Source organism: Cariama cristata, unplaced genomic scaffold (genome assembly GCF_000690535.1).
Source record: "Cariama cristata isolate BGI_N322 unplaced genomic scaffold, ASM69053v1 scaffold33786, whole genome shotgun sequence".
Classification (NCBI taxonomy): Eukaryota; Metazoa; Chordata; class Aves; order Cariamiformes; family Cariamidae; genus Cariama; species Cariama cristata.
This window is the reverse complement of record NW_009623421.1, coordinates 136-17,760: the sequence shown is the minus strand read 5'-3', so window position 1 is coordinate 17,760 and position 17,625 is coordinate 136. Positions and strand designations below refer to the sequence as shown.

The window sequence follows — 17,625 nt, the reverse complement described above, 5'->3', positions numbered from 1 at the left end:
TTAGAATTAGGAAATTAGCCCTAGTCTTATTAAAATAATTTTGCCGTGCATGAGGCTTTATTTCAAGTGTAAGTTTAACATTATCTTCTTGCCCATAGAGCTTGCATTTTTTTCAGAAACGCTTTCTATGTGCAGACCTTTTGGGTCTATGCTTGGTGTTGTTTCAGCTTACTGCTTGTACAACTTTTTTCATCATTAGTATTATAATGTAAAAAGTTCCACTGCAAGCAGTGGTGGTACCTTGAGGGCTAAATCCAGTAAAAACCACTGAGGGCCAGATTTTTTTTCCTTTTTAACCCTGCTGATAGCAATTCACTTGATAAATACTTCAGAGGCTTTAAACATGAACAAAGTGATGCACTGGGCTCTGCACACCTAACAACTGATCCAGCCATAACGATCCCACCAGAAAAACATACCTAGTTTTACTAAAAATACTTTTCTCGTCTTTCTTTTTTCTTTTCTTTTCTTTTCTTTTCTTTTCTTTTCTTTTCTTTTCTTTTCTTTTCTTTTCTTTTCTTTTCTTTTCTTTTCTTTTCTTTTCTTTTCTTTTTTCTTTTCTTTTCTTTTTTTCTTTTCTTTCCTTCAGTTACTTGTTTGGGCAAAAGAAAACCCCACCTTATACCTTGGCTCTAAACTGTTACTTAACTTTGGAAAACTGATTACTTGGTGAGGACTGCAAGACATTGTCACTTTTGTCACATCTACCAAAAAGAAAAAGGCTTGGCGAAAATCCAGAGTCCTCATTGCATCACTGATTATGCTGTTATCAATGGCAAGTTTATGTATTCCTGTCTTCCACTGGTCCTGATAGTCCAGATTCTAGAGTTTGACGTACATTTAAAGTGCCCATCTCCAATAAAAGATCCGTAAATATTCAGCTCTGCCTCCACATTTATAATAGACTGAGGAATGGGGTTGAGGCTTCTTCCTAGCAGAGCCCAGAACACTGTTTCTGCAAATGTTTGTTCTACAAATGTTTCTGTCTGCCTCTGTAGGTGGCATTTTTACTTCTTTGCAGCTTTCCTCATTAAAGACATTATAAATTACTTCTTCCCAAATAATCACGTGCATTTCTGTATGGTACGAGGCTTATGATTGTGACCATGTAATCTGTGTACCTGGAAATATAATTCATTTTGTTGCTAATGAAGGTCCTACGGCACAAATTAAAGGTATACTTTTCCATGGGATAATAATTGGGTCGATAATACTAAACTCATAGGCTCATTATTTAATTGCAAGGGCAGATTATGAATACAGCTTCTAAAATGTATTTTAATGAAAAACACTACATCCTGACCTAATCATATCAATCTTATGCTATCTAATTAAGGATGCAAAAAATCATTAGAGTTGCAAAATATTAGTTCCAGCTCCATCAGGCTGCTAGCTGCCCCTTCATGAATATATATATTTTTTTACTCTATGATAAATAGTTAATGAGGTAAAAATGACAAAATTTGCATGTAGGCAAATTAGTTTAATAGAGTGATGTCTTCCTGTTCTACAGAAAGTGACCTTTTTCCTATCAAAAGAATGACTAAAAATACTTCGAAATGATGGCATGGATGTCATTCCACAAATGACAAATCGCTTCTCTGAACAATATAAAAATTATGAAATGCAATAACCTTAAATTCTCATCATACTATAAATGTGTCCTCTGCTGCTGCATTTATCAATTTAATAAAAGGAAATTAAGCATATTATAAAATAGCCATTTATGGGGCAATTTTTAATCCAAGGAATAAAAATGAGAAGCACATGGTTAATAGCAAGAAAATATTGCAAAAATGTAGATCTATTTTTTCCAGAAGATTTGACTATTTACTTGAATGACCTCCATTTAAAATATATTTTTTATATGGAGTGATGTAAGATATGGCAGTCTCGTGCTTCTCTTTATAAAAATTGCTCACAGTTAATTTGGTATCTTATTTAAAAATTAACACATTAATAATGCACACAATAAGGCCGAGTGATGTGTCTTCCATACTGATTATTTTGTACAATTAGACATACAAGAAGAGAGGGACAAGATAAATACCTCATGCAAATTCATGGCAGAAAAAAAGGGTCTTTCAATATCTGCAATGACTAGGAGCATAAAAGACCTGAAAATATAGTTCCTGGTCTTGCAGGAGATGCTCCATGTGGAGAACATATTTATGGAACAGAGTGTTTTATTACAAAACTAGATTTGCCAGAGAGCCAACGGAATTTGGTCTGATGGTTTTCTTTTCCATCAAAATAATATAAATCAAAAAAATGGAGCTAAAGGGGAAGATTTCAGGTTTCTGAAGAACATGGGTTCTTTTTTCACAGTATTCATGCTTTGTACAGGTAGCTTGGGAGTTTTGGACAGGAATCTCCACTCACCCACTGGAGTAAATGGCAGAGATCCTACTGATGCCAGTGATGCAAACTTCTGCGCTCTTTCCATGTTACTCCTGCCTGTTTATATTGTGTTGTCTGCACCAGTATGTCCCATGGACAACAGGAATGTTTAGCCCTGTCACAGCCTGGTGCCTGGTTAGGGCTGGTATAAAGGAAAAGGCACGAAATTCATGCAGATGTAGACAGAATAGGAATCAGAAACTTGGGGACTTAAAGACAAAAGTGTGCATCACTCCGCTTTGTTGAATGAAATGCGCACTGCTCCCTATGCACGATAGGGAGCCCTCTCCCTACTCTGACTGCAACCTCTATGCTGCTGGATTTGGCTGAGGTTGGGTACATTTTGAATTGATCTCAGACTAAGGTCAGGTACCCATATTTCAACATGGCATTTCATACACACCAAGCTGCATATTGAGAGCAAAACTATACATTGTATGTCTGTAGCTATGGATCATGTTTTTCAGCGTTCTGTCCTCTGAAGTATGTCTTCTTATAGCAGTGGACAATCCAAATTTCTTCCATTCAGGGACAGACTACTTGTATACAGAGAGGTAATTTTTCTTTCCATTCCTTTCCATTTGTCTTTAGCCCCATCCTCTCCTCTTCCACCCCCACCTCTTCCTCATCCCCTATTCCCCCTGAGTCAGCCCTTTCTGTATGGATGCAAGAAATTATTTGCTGGTAGTATCGTTAGAAATGTATTCAGCACTTGGAACAGAAAAGTAGTTGTTTGCAGTTGCCTTATCTGCCACTTTTTCCATATGGTATTGATAGTCCTAGCATGTAAAATGAGGTCCACTATATATATTCTTTTTTTGACCTTACTTAACTTATAACAAAGGTAATAGAAACCAGTCATCAGTGGCTATGCTTTGACTTACTGTAGAAAGTTTTTAAGTGGAAAAAGAGGGTTATTTTGCTTACTGGGGTAAAGCAAATAAGTGCTCTCTGTATAAAAAGTGAGAACGTCTGGGGCAGGTGGCTGTGGTAGTGCATTCACTCCTTCAAACCTTTTCCTTCCCCTCTGTTGAAAAGTAATGTGATGCTCTGCACTTTCCCACAAAATCTAAGTTACTGCATATCTGCTTTTTCATTCAATTGGCACATTCACCTTTTTATTTTTTCCTTTCAGGGTCCACACTGTCATCAGAAAAAGAAGTGGAAAATAATTAGAGCTGTGGCAGATGTTTATAGCAGTGACAACTGAGTCTGTATATTTATATAAACTGCTGATCTTTCAGAGGCAACTATAGAGAATTGAAAAACCTGCAGACCCTAATCTGAAATCACTTGTTTCAGTGGGTTAGAAAAGAAAAGAAAACAAACAACTCATACATACTTAAGAGGACTAATTTCCTTCCTATCTGGAATCTCTTCATTTTTACACTGAAGCAGGAGAGTTAGTGAACAAAGCGTTGTACACACAGGCACTCGTAGATGTATAAATCCAACTTTAACAATTGTCCAAGAGCTGTTTTATAAGATAGTTCTATGGGAATTAATAATGCTGATGCAAAGCTAGAAAGCAAGGAATGAAATATCCCTCACAGAAGGAAGACAATGCCCCTCACAGACTACTGTTACAGTTACTTCTGTTATTTTCAATTATCTGAAAGCAGTTACAACCAGAAGTGTCATTTGTGGACTGCACCCCCGACACTGGACACTTTGCAAACACAGATCTATCTCCTGCACATCACACTTAAAGTCTGTATATGAAATTAGAGGCTAGTGGCTTAATGGAAAAGAAAGAGGAATTATTTTTATAAACAAAGTAGATCAAACCGACTTCAGACCTCTCCTACCTCCCCGTGCACATTCCCGACTCAGCCCACTCCTCTGGGCAATCCTGGAAGGAAAGGGCCAGGAAGGAGAGCATGGCTATCACATCTGACTGACCAAACTCACACCTCCTCCTCAGGGCAGCCCCATCCATGCCCTTGCAGGGAGCAAATTCTACTTGTCCATGGAGCTCCCAGTTTGCTGAGCTGGCTGAGAAATTGTCTGGGATGGTACTGACATTTAAACAAGGAGCAAGTCTCTACAACCCAGTCAAGAATCACCAGATGGGTTAGATGATTTTTGACATCAGCGATGCTGCTAAGCCTTTGGATACTAAACAGATTGTAACCCCTCAGGATGTTCAGGCAATGCACATACAACCTCACAGAATTCTCCTGAACATGCTTCATAGATTCTCCATTTAAAGAAGCACCCTAAGAATAGTTTTCTTGTTTAAGTAATACCCAGAAATACAAAGCATTAATTTGGACCAATATGTGACAGACTCCTTTTGGAGACTCTACCACTCACCATCCGTCTTTCACCATTGATTCCTCTCCACTGCGCAGCCCTCTTCATAATGTAGCTCAGCTCCTGACCAGAAATCTCTAAGTCCAGTGGAACAAAGAATGTGCCTTCCTCACCATGAATGCGTTGAAACACATCTAACAGCCAACCTTCGTTATGTAGCCTAAGGATAGAAACAACACATTTGGTTCATCTTTAAAAGGACTCTTTATGCAAAAAAGAAAAAGGTGTCTTACCCATTTGCAGACTTCTAAATCTTGGTTTTCCCTTCATGACTGTGTTCTCTACCCATGAGTAAGAAGCTTCTTTCCCACAAATTCTCCAATACACAACCGTCCCCAACCCTCTGGAGACTTTACAATACCTGAATCAAATCACATAAACTTAAGCAGCAATTTCTTTTAATTATTTCAAGATATTGACTTCCCAAAAAGATCCTGATCTTCCTTTCCTTCAGAAATGTCCAATGTCTTTCCTTAGCAATGGGCTGAGTAACTAGTTCCAGTGCTTACATGGAGCACCTCAGTTAGACACAAATGGATATCCTGCTGTACCAGGGTTCAATAATGGGCAAACCACATCATATAGAAAGGAACTACTCACCATTTTTTTCAACCCCAAGCCTAAAGTCTGTACAATCTAAACTTCTCTTGATGTAAGCAAAGTTCATTTTGTTTGTTGGTTTTGGTTTTCTATGACATTTCTGTGCTGTGGTAGGGAATTGAATAAGCACTACACAGTAAAATTCTCTACCACAAGAAAGGCTTGCAGTGTGGTATTTCTTAATGTAGGTGAAACCAAGAAATATTGTGAGGCTTTTGGAAAAGCCTAGTGTCACATTTTTAGCCTTAGATGAACTTTAAAACTTCAAAACATTGCTGTTTAATTCAAATGGAACCTCTTCAAGTTCATCTTTTTCTCATTCTACTTTTGTGCCAAAACCAGGGGTTCAGAAAATAAAGATCAGAAAATCTGGAATCTTGACTATTGAAGTGAGGTCTTTCCTTTTGTAGCCTTTTCCAAGCTAACACTTTATTACAATTCAGCCATTGCTTGGTGCCAATCTCAGCTTTTCTGTCCTTCCCAGAGACTGGCTGGGTAGTCATGAGAAGCACAGGGATTGCTGTGTGGCACAGCAACCAGCAAAAAGCCCAGATTTCAGTGGGGCTGTACAGGTTCCTTCATTTCTTGTCAGGTGGGAGTCAGAACACATGCAGAGCTCCTTTGACCCTCTGAACTCTCATCCTTCTCATGTACAGCAGCCCTAGATGCAGTTCTTGTGGCTGACTCTTATTCTTGAGTATTATTGGCAGGTATGTGTTAACCAATGTGCGTGCGGGTGGAGGGCAGTGGACTGTTCAAGTAAATCGGAATGAAGTTCACATTTACACTAACTCTACATCCTACCTTACAGTGCAGACAGTAATTGTGGAGGAGCACATTCAATAAGCTGCTTAGTACAATTTTGCCCACAACTGAGATTTAATGTGGAACAGAAATAAGGAGATGTACCAACAGACAGTTTTTCAGCTTGATCTCAGGAGGAGGTTTAGCTCTCTCTTCAAAGGGGAATATGTACCTTAAGGTCAAGTTCTATATCCAAGAGTTTTTGTGATGGAGTAGCTACTCTGACACTGAAATCTGGGAGCCTGGCTCAACATCCGATCAGTGACTTGTATCTCCTGCTTTGCTGCAAAGGCGCTCTGTGTACTTTTTCCCCCACCCTTCTTTTTTGAAACATACCTTTTTGAAGCTGCAGCCCTAAATTTGCTGTAGTTTCCAAGGTGTCATTTTGGGATTCTCTTATCAAAAGAGGAGAGCAGCTGGAAGATAACCTAATTGAGATGTAGGTAGGCCTGGGAATATAAACAAACTGGCCACAAAGAAATAGCAAAAGCTCTGGAGTGTGAAATGCAAATCAGTGCTAAGGTAGAGTAGGATACTAAAGTATCTCAAAACACGCTACAGAAGAGAAGATTTTTTTATAAATAACTAATACTCTTCATGGACTAATTCTCCAAATTCCACAGTGTCTTCAAAGAACAGTTTGTCTCTTAATCTCTGGATCTACATTAGATGTTCTTTCAACACAACAGATACATCTTTGCAAACACTGACTCATAACTTAGAATTGTCTTGTGCTTAGTTGAAAAACTAGCAATCAAGCTGGTAGGCTTACTAGCCTTCTGCTCATCTTGAAACAATAATATTCTATGGTGTTCGTCTTTGAAATTCCAGGTCAGCAATTTAAATGACTTGCCACTTATCTTGCTAAACAAGAAAAAGACCTTGCTATTTATTTAAGCTCACTTAATGTAACATTCTTATTTCAAATCAAGTAAAATTTAATGCAGTTAAATTACTGTCTATTTGCTGCCATAAACATTTTCTATATGAAGATTTTAAGCACATGGTTATAAACAATATAATTAACTTTGAATTAATTAAGACTCATGAAGCCTGTCTTCCAGCTTTGTTCCTTTTGCCCAAAAGTACTCAGCCTGCTCCTGTTACCTGCTTTAATTTCTTTGGCATGAAAACTAATAAAACACTTCTTGTATCTTAACATGGCTCTTTATTAATATGACAGTAATAATTTCTAATTGCTAATGCAATAAAAAGCAAAACAAAACTCAGATGCTATTTTCTAGAGCTATGGGACCCAGTATAATACCTTACAAGTTCATTTATTTATCAGAAAGAATAGGAAATTTTGAAATGATCTGCTATCCAGAGTCAGATCAAAAAATAGACTTCTCAAAAATTTACACAAATCAAAAAATAGAGAGTGGTTTGAGTGGTTTAAAACAATTTATTACATCTTCCCTTGAGCCTCTCTCATCCTTTTTTGGAAAACAACTATAAAAAACCACAAAAATAATTTTACTGTTAACATTGAAAAACATAGATTTTCCCCGAAAAATACTTCAATGCCAGGAAATTTAGACTCTTTGCAGCAGACACTTTTAGTTGAGATGGGTCTGCATTTTCTCACAGTGCAGAGAACATTTCACCAACAAATTCCTGACTGTTTCTAATGTCTAGTAGAATTAAAATGAAGGAATTGCAACCAGTGACACTTCATTTTTCCAAAAAGTAATTAGAATATCTCTCCATGCTACAGCCTCCCAAGACACCCAAGGGGAGCTAGATTTATTGAGGTATGTTGGTTTATAAAGACATAAACAGATGCCTACTGCTGCTTATCCCTTGCCCATTATTTCATTAGCTTCATTAGCTTCCATCAGTGCTGCCATGAAGCTTTCTAGCTCCGACAGAAACAGACATTTCCCTTACTTGCTTTGGTGGTCTGGTGGGTTCACTGTTCTTATCCCTTTTTTATACACTGCTAAACACTTCTGTTAAATGGCAAATTGCTGAGTAATTCTAACCAATGGCACCAACTCCACCATCCAACAGCCAAAGTCTTCCCTGTGGACTGATATGTTAGGAGACAGAAGACATCCCTCAATATTTATATTGGATTACCTTAAAAGAGAAAGATGTGGTGGATGCCTGTGTAAAAAATATATGCTTTATAAGTTGAGTAATGTTACATTTCAATATCTTTGAGATATAACACCTGAGAAATATTCATACAAAGGGATACTACTGCCTTGGTTATAATACTATTTTCTCTTGAAAACAAATGCTGTTATATCAATATTCAGGAAACAATGTTATAAATTGCAGAGATGCTTTCCTTAAAAACATTTTAAAAGGTTTTAATGCTATGATTAGTAGACTGATAGTGTGCTGCTCAAAAGTCCTAGCCAGGCCCAAGGTTCCCACTGTGTTGGGCTGCGGACATAGAAGGAAGAGAACGTTGATCCAATTTCAGAAGCTCATAGTATAACTTTACTCTGCGCAGACTCCACTACTCAAAATGTTACTTTTTGTTATCAAGCAAAGAACTTCAAAGTCCTTATGCACTGTAACAGATTTTGTTATCTTCCCTTTGCTCTTGTATTTTGCTATGAATCATTCTTAAAATGTGTCGTACTAAGACAACTTTTTTTGCCTAGTAATATTCTCACCCCACCCCTTTATTGGAAAACATTATGGGAAAATTGATCCGGAAGGAAAGGAATCTTTGATGATCTTGCACCTGTTTCCTAGACAATGAATATGTTGGTAACATTCTCATAAAAACCTGCCTTACAAATGTTTTAATTTAAATTAATTTTCCTGAGTAATAAATGACAGTAGCTAAAACTTATGAAGCTATTCAAAACTATTAAGTCAATGATTAAGAAGGCATTAACATCTCAAAAACTAATTAACTAGACTACCAGTACATCAGAGTTGTGTACAGCTTCCAGGAATGCAGGATCCCTGAAATACTTTGCAGAAATTTAGATTGCCATTTATCTTTTTCTGTCTGCTGCAGTGGAGTTTGTGGAAAGGAGACCGAGGGATTATTCTGTCAGATGGAGGGCATATGCTCAGCTTTTCTATTATGCCTGCCTGCAACTTGCCTTTGCTTACGGCTTTTTTATTGGTGCTTGCCACCACTCAGTGCTCATCACTGGGTGAATCGAGAGCCAGTGCAAAATTCACACTGCATCATAGATGACTCACTCAGAAAAAAGAAAATACACTTTTTCATTCAATATATTAGGCAACCTATCTCATTTATTTTCGGTGTCCCACACCTGTCCCTATTGACTCTACAGCTAATGGTGCCCACTAGAAAGGTGGAAAGACAGGTAGTTTGTCAAATTTCATGATGAAGTGACCATTGATAACGGGCTAAAGTCATGGAAAAATTATTTGGATTACATCATGTCATGCAGCGGGTTAAAGCCTCAGTCACATCAAGTCAAAAAATCTTGTATCATCAGAAGGCTGTAAGACTCTGAGGGCCACTGCAGGCTCAGAGATTTTGCACTTCACACCATATGTAGCTTTCTGAATTTTTCCTATTTCTCACCAAAAAAACCCTCTTGAAAAACTAAAGACAATGTCTTCCAAAGTACCTAAATAAAATGTATACACACTTCAGAGCTTAAACCCTTGACATAGACACCATTGTCTGAAGGAAAAGAAACAGAGGCTTCTAAACTCTAAACTGAATGAAAAATCATGGTATCAGTTGTGTTCCTGTTGAGGAAATAAGTGGCTCCCTCTCTGACTTGCTGTACCCATCAAATACCAGTGTATTAAAAGTTAAGCAGGAGCTAACTCCTCCTTGATTGTCTGCAATTATGGACCCTGGATATGTGACATTGATATCTTTTCTGATGTCACCTTATTTTATCTTACAGGAGAAGGAGCTTGAGCCTAAGCTCCTAAGGGAATAATGAGATAGAGAGACATACCTTAAAAAGTACAGGTACAACACTGTCGATGAGATGATGAACAGGATTATATAAAGCATCACAGTGATTAAGGCACCAAGAATCCCTGACTCCTCTGCTCTTAGAAAAACCCAGGAGAGCTTTGCAGCATCAGCAATGGGTTTTTCTACACTGTTGCCAAGTCGCTGTCACGGGGGAAAAAAAATCAACATAAGAAAATGCCAGACCTGAATAGACTATTTACCTATAGTCACAAAAGAACCCGAATTTCTTTATAAGAAGGTTTTAACTGTAATTTGTGGGGCACACAGCTTGAAACTTAGGAGTCTGCTACACAGAATTTGAAATTAACTATGAGATTTGAAATAAACTATTTTCTAGTTTATTTTAGTACAATTAAAATCTATCCTATAGAGATAGCTTATTGAACAAAAATCATGTCACAGTGAAAATACTCAATGTGAGTTTTGTTAACATATTGCAGGAGAAATGGAACGGGAAGAAGACTGAAATTTGCCTTATTACAATGACCAGAGAGGCATAATATTGAATGATTTATGCTGCTGTTTTTAGGAGTGCTGAATGAGCAGACAACACTTGTGCCAGTGCACAATTCCAGACTGACCAGTCTCAAAATGACTTGTCCTTGTCACAAGAAAAATGCTGGTTCCTACCAGAGTCAGCAAGTTACCCATACATCATTTTGAACCTGTGCACTTTGGAAGGTGTATACAGACCAGTTCCCAACTTCAGACTGAATTGGTGTTTGGTGCTACTGCTGGAAAAGTAACTATCATGTTATCTGAAATGCCAAATGGAAGTATCAGGGCATCTGTGAATATTGCTAGCTGACACCTAGCATAGATTTTCCACTAGCCTTGCAAACAACAGCATCAGTCAAAGGAGGTAGTGGATTCACAAAGCTTGACTGAGACCCAAGGAGGTGAGAAAAACAGAGAATGCAACTACAAGTAGATCAACAGGGGATACCAGCAGGTTTTGTTAAGTTTTGTCCAAAGGATTTGACCTTTTTTCAGTGCAAAAGAGATACATTCTCCCTTATGAAGCAGTATTTTAATTTATGTACATGCATTATCAAGTCTGTCTGCAACATTTTAAGTCAGAAAATCAGATATTCCCCTCATCCCCTGTTCCTAGTGTCCAGTCAGTCCCCTTTGAGAACCCACAAAGAACAGTATGTAACATTGAAGAACCAACAAGCATCAGCATTACTTTATGATACAGCCCTCTTATTTAATTTCTTTCTTTCCTGAGAAGAAATAGAGACACAATGAGACCAATATCTCTGAAGAGACCTGACTATATCGTACTCCCACTGCTGTGGTGGAATTACAGATATCTCTTAACTGTACAAAATAGCAGCTGTAAGTTGTATCATTAATAGCTTCTCCAAAGGTACATGACTCTCATATACCCTACTTAATTATGCTGTCAATAGTTTATGTTCAACTGCTCTGTAAAAAAAATAAATATGTATAACTATTTCATTCTACTGAGGACAAAATAAATCTTTAGTATACTAAAGATTGGTAAGGAGTTAATATTCATAGAATAAAAACAGTAATTTAATTGGAAATAAGGTGGTTCGTGTATTTTTGCAAAGATTCACAAAGAATCCTGCAGGTTTCATAGCACTCTATGTTTTATTATGCTTCCAGTAAAACATGGAAAAAGATTTTCCAAAAATCTATTATTTTCCTTTTTTTTTCCCCCCATATCTATTTCTTAGGAACTAGCTACTGTATTGACATATTATTGCCCTCTGCTGGATCGATTTAGAATTCAGTTACATATCATTGGTCTACTGCTCAGAGCTAAAATAAATGCACTTTTTTGTTTTTGAAGTGACACAGTGACAGCCATATCCATATGATATTACGTTGACACATTTTGCAAGGATGTGAAACTGCACCACCGAAAAATGCGGTGTTTATCATTTGGAGACGGAGTCTGTGACCTTTAGGCTTCAAGAAACGTGCATCTTCCTGAGTCATTGCCTAATCCTTAGCAAGAGTCAAAACTTTGTCCCCATTTTTGGCCACCTTGCAGTGACATGCATAGTAAAGGAAAGATGATTAGAAGTCCAATGATGAGCAACACAAGGACTGAGATTCTTGAGTATATTTCTGTTCTCTCTCTACCCTTTGCAACACTGCCGGGTTTCTGTAATGGAAATTACAGGTCCCAGGAGACCGGTAATGGCATATAAAGATTAGTCAATAATTCAGATCTGTCCATATTCATTACAAAAAATTAAATACTCTGGTTCTGTTCTATCTCCCTGTCCTATCTTCTCTTCTTGCAAAAAAAGCTGGCTGCCTCCACCGCTTTCTTACCGAAGAGACTGTCTATCAAGGAAAATCCTCTGCACAGCAGTCATACTGTGACATCCCTCCAGAGAGGCAAAAGCCTGAATGGCAAATAAGAATAAATTTCTATTTTATCCAAGCAATTCTTTTTGGCAAGGCAAAAATGGCGTGGGGGAAGTGTACCTTTTTATCTGTTTTTTCTAACAAAGAGATTGTGTCAATCCTTCCCTGATCCTCAAAGACATGATGCAAGAAAGGTGTCTTCAATATAAATTGTTTAAATAACATTTGTCAACATCTATCTCAAGTACTTATCACACCACAGAGTGATGGTCATGTAAAAGTGCTTTGCAGTCTCTAATGTTTTTTATGATGACACATATCCATGTGCCTAAAGAGGTGTTACTCTGCAGTTTACAAGCTACAGAGAGACAAAGCTCTGGCAGAACTGGAACTTGAATTGCATTCTCCAAAATCATAGGAAAGTTTCTTACCCCTGGAACATGCTTCTATAAGTTGACAGTAAATCAAACCTGAAATCTCACATTTGACTCAGTATCTTGAACTATGAGTTGAAATGCCCCAAATATGCAACTGGTCTCTAGTCTTCCCTTAACAATAAAAAGCATTAGTTTTAGTAAATAGAGAAATCTTTGTCTCCAGGGCTATCTGTTATCTTTCACAAGTATTAAGGCCATTTAGGATACTAAAACACATTCTAGCACTAAAATAACTCGTATTACCACAACACAACATTTTAAGAATGATTCACCTAAAATAGATTGGCAAGTAAATCTGAAATACCTGCTGAAAGAATGCCAGGAGAAAAAAAATTACAAATGCAATAACAAAAACACATGTAAGAGATATAGTTTCATTTTGGAAAGGATATGCACAGTATATTGTGTAATATTTGGACAAATGAGTTTCTACCGAAGACAATCTTGGTGGGTAAAACTGCCCAGTTTTCAGAAAGAAGTACAGAGAGGTGAGCTTTTTTAATTCCGTAGTGAAAAACTTAATTACTTTATTCATATCTCATGTTTCCCCTGACCAAGTCCTATTTGAAATTGGTAACGAATCCAGTCTAACTAGAACTGGGCACAATTCCACTGAAGTCAATGGCAATGATTTTCTCAATGCAAGTGTGGGAAAGAAAAGGCAGACCTTAGCTTTCCTCCAGTTTTTATGAATTGGGGAAATACCTGTTTTTCTCTTAGGAAAAAGAATCTTCATCAGAATAATTACAATTAAAATTCAGTTCTGTCCATGTTTTACACCATGAAATTTAAAAAAAAAAAAAAAAACAAAAAAAAAAACAAAAAAAACCCCACAGGCTGTCCAAATGAAAAGTACAGTGTGTTGCCACATGCTTAAAATATTGCAATTACCTCCCAAGTGAGCTCCAATTAAATTTCTTGAACAGCTGAATTTTAATTTTCAAAACCGCTGTAATGAGAAACAGCATGTAGACAGTAGAAAATCACATTTTAACAGGACTTCTTAAAAGCAGAGCACAGGTTAGCAGATGAGGAATCAAGAGACCTGAGAAAACCTGAACCACAATAAGGACTGTGAATTACTGCTTGATCTGCAGTGAGCAACAGGAACAAAGATGTCTTTGAAAGACAGACAAAAGCAGAAGAACAGCAATACCACATTCCCAGAAAAGCTCTCCGCGCCCTGCGCCCATTAAAAGGACCCGTGTCACCTACACAGTGAGAGCCAAATCTGAAACACGTGTTCTGGGAGACTGAGCATTATCTCAGGTATGATAAAAGTCCCCAGCTGTCAAAGTACAGCTGGGCTACACAGCGCATGCATAGATAGAGTTGGGAGCTTTGCTCTCATGATTTTATATATGATGAAGCTCTTTCCTTAAAGTTGTCTGTCTTTCAATCTCACAAGTCTTTTTAGGTGTGCCAGAAAATTATATTAACTACCTTACACGTCAAAGGGGAGCACAATAACCTCTTTTTTTTTTTTCATTTTATCTGTTTCAGTACTTAGAAAAAAAATCTGAAGTGCTGATAATCAGGACTGCTCATCAACCCATTTCCATTAACATCCAAAATTGCAGTAATCCTTTTCAAAGCAGATGCAATCACTCCAGTGGTGGATTTACTTTCTTATCTCCATATATGGCTTGTACAGTGCTCTTAATTTTATGCAGAAACACAGTGACTCCATTAGATGGGAATTTTGTTAATAAAAAGGTAATGTATAACATTATTATTTAATACCTTTTTAACTTTCATGTTCTATTGCCAGGGGTGGAATTTCATATCTTTTAGTGCTTCTCTGAATAAACCAAACTTCTACATCAAGGTCTCATGTTCAAGTTATTGTAAGTGACTTACCCCCAGGAATGAATCCACTACGAACACTGCCAAGGGGTCTAGCACTGTCCAGAGTCCCATAGCTATGATAAACTTTGACAAGAAGGAAGGGAATGAGTCAAACAGCTGCTGACAGCCCCATCTGATCAGGACCATAAGAAGCAGCCCTGCATTCAAAGTTAGGGGTCCCACCACAACCATGACCAACTCTTCACTGGTCTGCAGCAAGGAGTTCTGGTAGCACAGTTCGACAGTGTGAGGGAAAAGCTGAAATCTGTAAATAAGCAAAAGGAGAGAGTTTGTGCTCCTGGGCAAACCATTAAAAAAAAATAAATAGAATCATGCATACGGCATGTTGTATTGTAAAGTTGCATCCCTATCGTGGTCACAACCCTCTGACCAAAAACTGTATGAAGCTACTCAAAAAAAGTAAAATTTTTCTCCTCCTTCTGCCTCTGTGCCCTTTGATCCCCTCTGACACTCAGTTCAGTGGATGTACATCCAGGTCCTTGGGACTGTGCAGGCAGGGCTATAGAAAGATGTTAGCTCCCAGAAGCACCAAGGAGAGCACAGATCCCAGGAGCTCACCCCTCTCTGCATACTGCAGCACCTTTGGACATTGCACGAAGCGTAAAATGTGATATGGAAGGCAAAGCTTTTAGCATCCCTAAGGTGACTGGAAATGTAGCTGTTGCCACTGTGGGATGGTGGGATTTGCAAAGCTCACACAATGAGCAAATTTGCTGGCACTGTAGGAGACAGAAACTGCATGGTATTGTGAGCTGCATACAGATGCTGAAATTTAAGGCAAAAATTTCCAACCAATCGAAGTGGCTTAAATTCTGCCTCTAACTAAAGGTGAAGTGGTTTCATTCTCACTTTAGTTCCAACTCATGAGTGCTACCACTGTATTTGGTGGGACTAGAGAGCACTCAACTCAGTCTTATGTTCTGCAGACACACAGCTACAGATTGGGATGCTGATCCAGGGCATCTTGGCTTGAGAACATTATCCTTTATCTAGCTGACTGCCTGGGACAGCTGTGATTAGTGACTTTGAACATGACCACCTCTCTCTCACATGTTGCTTCCTTCTGTTGTTTTTCCTTTGCTTTCACAGACTTTTGATGCTTGGCCTCCCAGAAGTTTTAATGCCAGCTGGCTGAGCTTGCCTGGGCTGTGCAAGGCCAGAAGTGAGAGATGGCTGGGTTTGCATTAAGATCTAGAAGACCACCTTAATGATACCCAGCACTGTCCAGAGTCTGCTCAGGCACCCTCTTCAAATTTTAGCCAATAATCCCAGTATCACAGCTGACAAAGGTCACAGAATTGCATGTTACTGGCTCCTATTGACTGATTCAGGTTTGCATGATGCTTTAAAGTGAAGGGGAAAAAAAAGTTTCTATTGGAGAAATCTTCCCTTCCCTAAGCATGACTGATCTTTTTTTTTTTGCCCAGTAAAGCCATTCTCTACCCCACAGCAACATGTGGAGAACCAAGTATATATCACCTTGTGGACTTTTTCTCCATCTTTTTGTTTTTTCACATCAAGTAATGACAAGTAATGATTTTTCTGGAACTCTCCAGAGAGCTGATTCCCAAGCTAAAGTCAATGTATCATATGGTTAAAATATGTCACCCACTGTAATCCTCACAGTAAAACTGATATGTCAGAGTTAAATTCTTCAAATTATTTTACTCATAGATCACTTTTGTAACTTCAAATGTGATTTAAATGCTTCTTCAGTTTTATGCACTTCTTAGGCATTTTGAAATACTTGATCCAAAATGATAGATGATTCTTGTGGAAAATACATAACCTGCTGGGTATCTCAGAGGGGAGAGAGGTGGGCATGACACAAGATGCACAAATAGACACATCCTGTTCTGGGTTGAAAATTTACATTAACACCTTCACCTTTCTGTTAGGGTCAAATTTACATATCAGATCATCTGGAGTATGGATGTGATCCTTCTCCTAGTCTCTGCAGAGGTTCCTATCAGAGCTTGCATGCAGAGCATGAGTCTTAGTCATCAGTTCTCTTCATAGTGCAAAGGAACTGCTTTGAACCAAGCTATTTGTAGAAATATTCTGACAGAGAAAGAAGGCAGCATGACTTACTTTGTAACAGGAACCGAGATGGTCTGAAGGAAGAGCCATTGGCTCAAATAATGCAGGTAAAGTCTCACGAACCAAAGCAAAACTACCAGCAACATGAGCAGCCAGAAGTCCCCGGAGCACCAGTGTGCAGCTCCCAGCTCTGAGAAGGCTGCATATACCACAAAATGGAAACGCTGGACAATCTGCCTAGACAGTTTCACTTCAGCAGCAGAATGGCAGCTGGAAATATATGGAAATAAAACAAAGAGTCCTTTGGAAAAACATATAAGAAATAGCAGTTGCTAAAACACTGTAGAGTCCTGTTTATACAGATAAATGTGGCACAGGTTCTGATCATAACTTTTGATTGACTGATGCATCTGACAGTAAAAAATAGAATATTTTTTCCATTGCAGTCTAGGCGATAGGTGGTTTCCTCCCAGACATCATGCTGCTGCTGCTTTTATAAAGAAAACAACAAATCACATTTAAAACCAAGATTTAAAAGTCTTGCAATTTCTTTTGATTTTAATTTTCTCACAAATTGCTCTCTGAGGAACACTTTATCACTTGTTACCCTTCTGAGAAAATGGTAAAAGAACTTGCCATATTTGTACTGAAAAAGTATTCATTTTATTGAAAAACGTGAATGCCTTTTAATGTTTGGTTAAGAGAACTTCAGTCAAATATTTCAGTACACAATGTGGGCCAAAACTCCTCTTTAAACTAGTTTCAATTGAAAGAGAAAATAGAAAGGAACTTGCACTCTACAGTATTCTGCTACAGAGCGTGGTGTGGTTTGCCCTTTAAGCTAATTACTATACTGCTTCAAAGGGGGAGTGG

The 17,625-nt window shown here is 38.0% G+C and overlaps 1 protein-coding gene across 1 annotated transcript; it reads right to left on the bottom strand.

Annotated features, from left to right (window-relative positions):
- Window positions 1-4,639: 4,639 nt before the first annotated feature.
- LOC104163651 lies at window positions 4,640-17,022 on the bottom strand (the record flags this gene model as incomplete). The annotated part of the gene is made up of 4 exons (XM_009702717.1): window positions 4,640-4,876; window positions 10,035-10,198; window positions 14,704-14,956; window positions 16,804-17,022. Coding segments are annotated over 4 exons (847 nt in total), but the record flags the coding sequence as incomplete, so codon positions are not given.
- Between the last annotated feature and the right edge of the window lie 603 nt (window positions 17,023-17,625).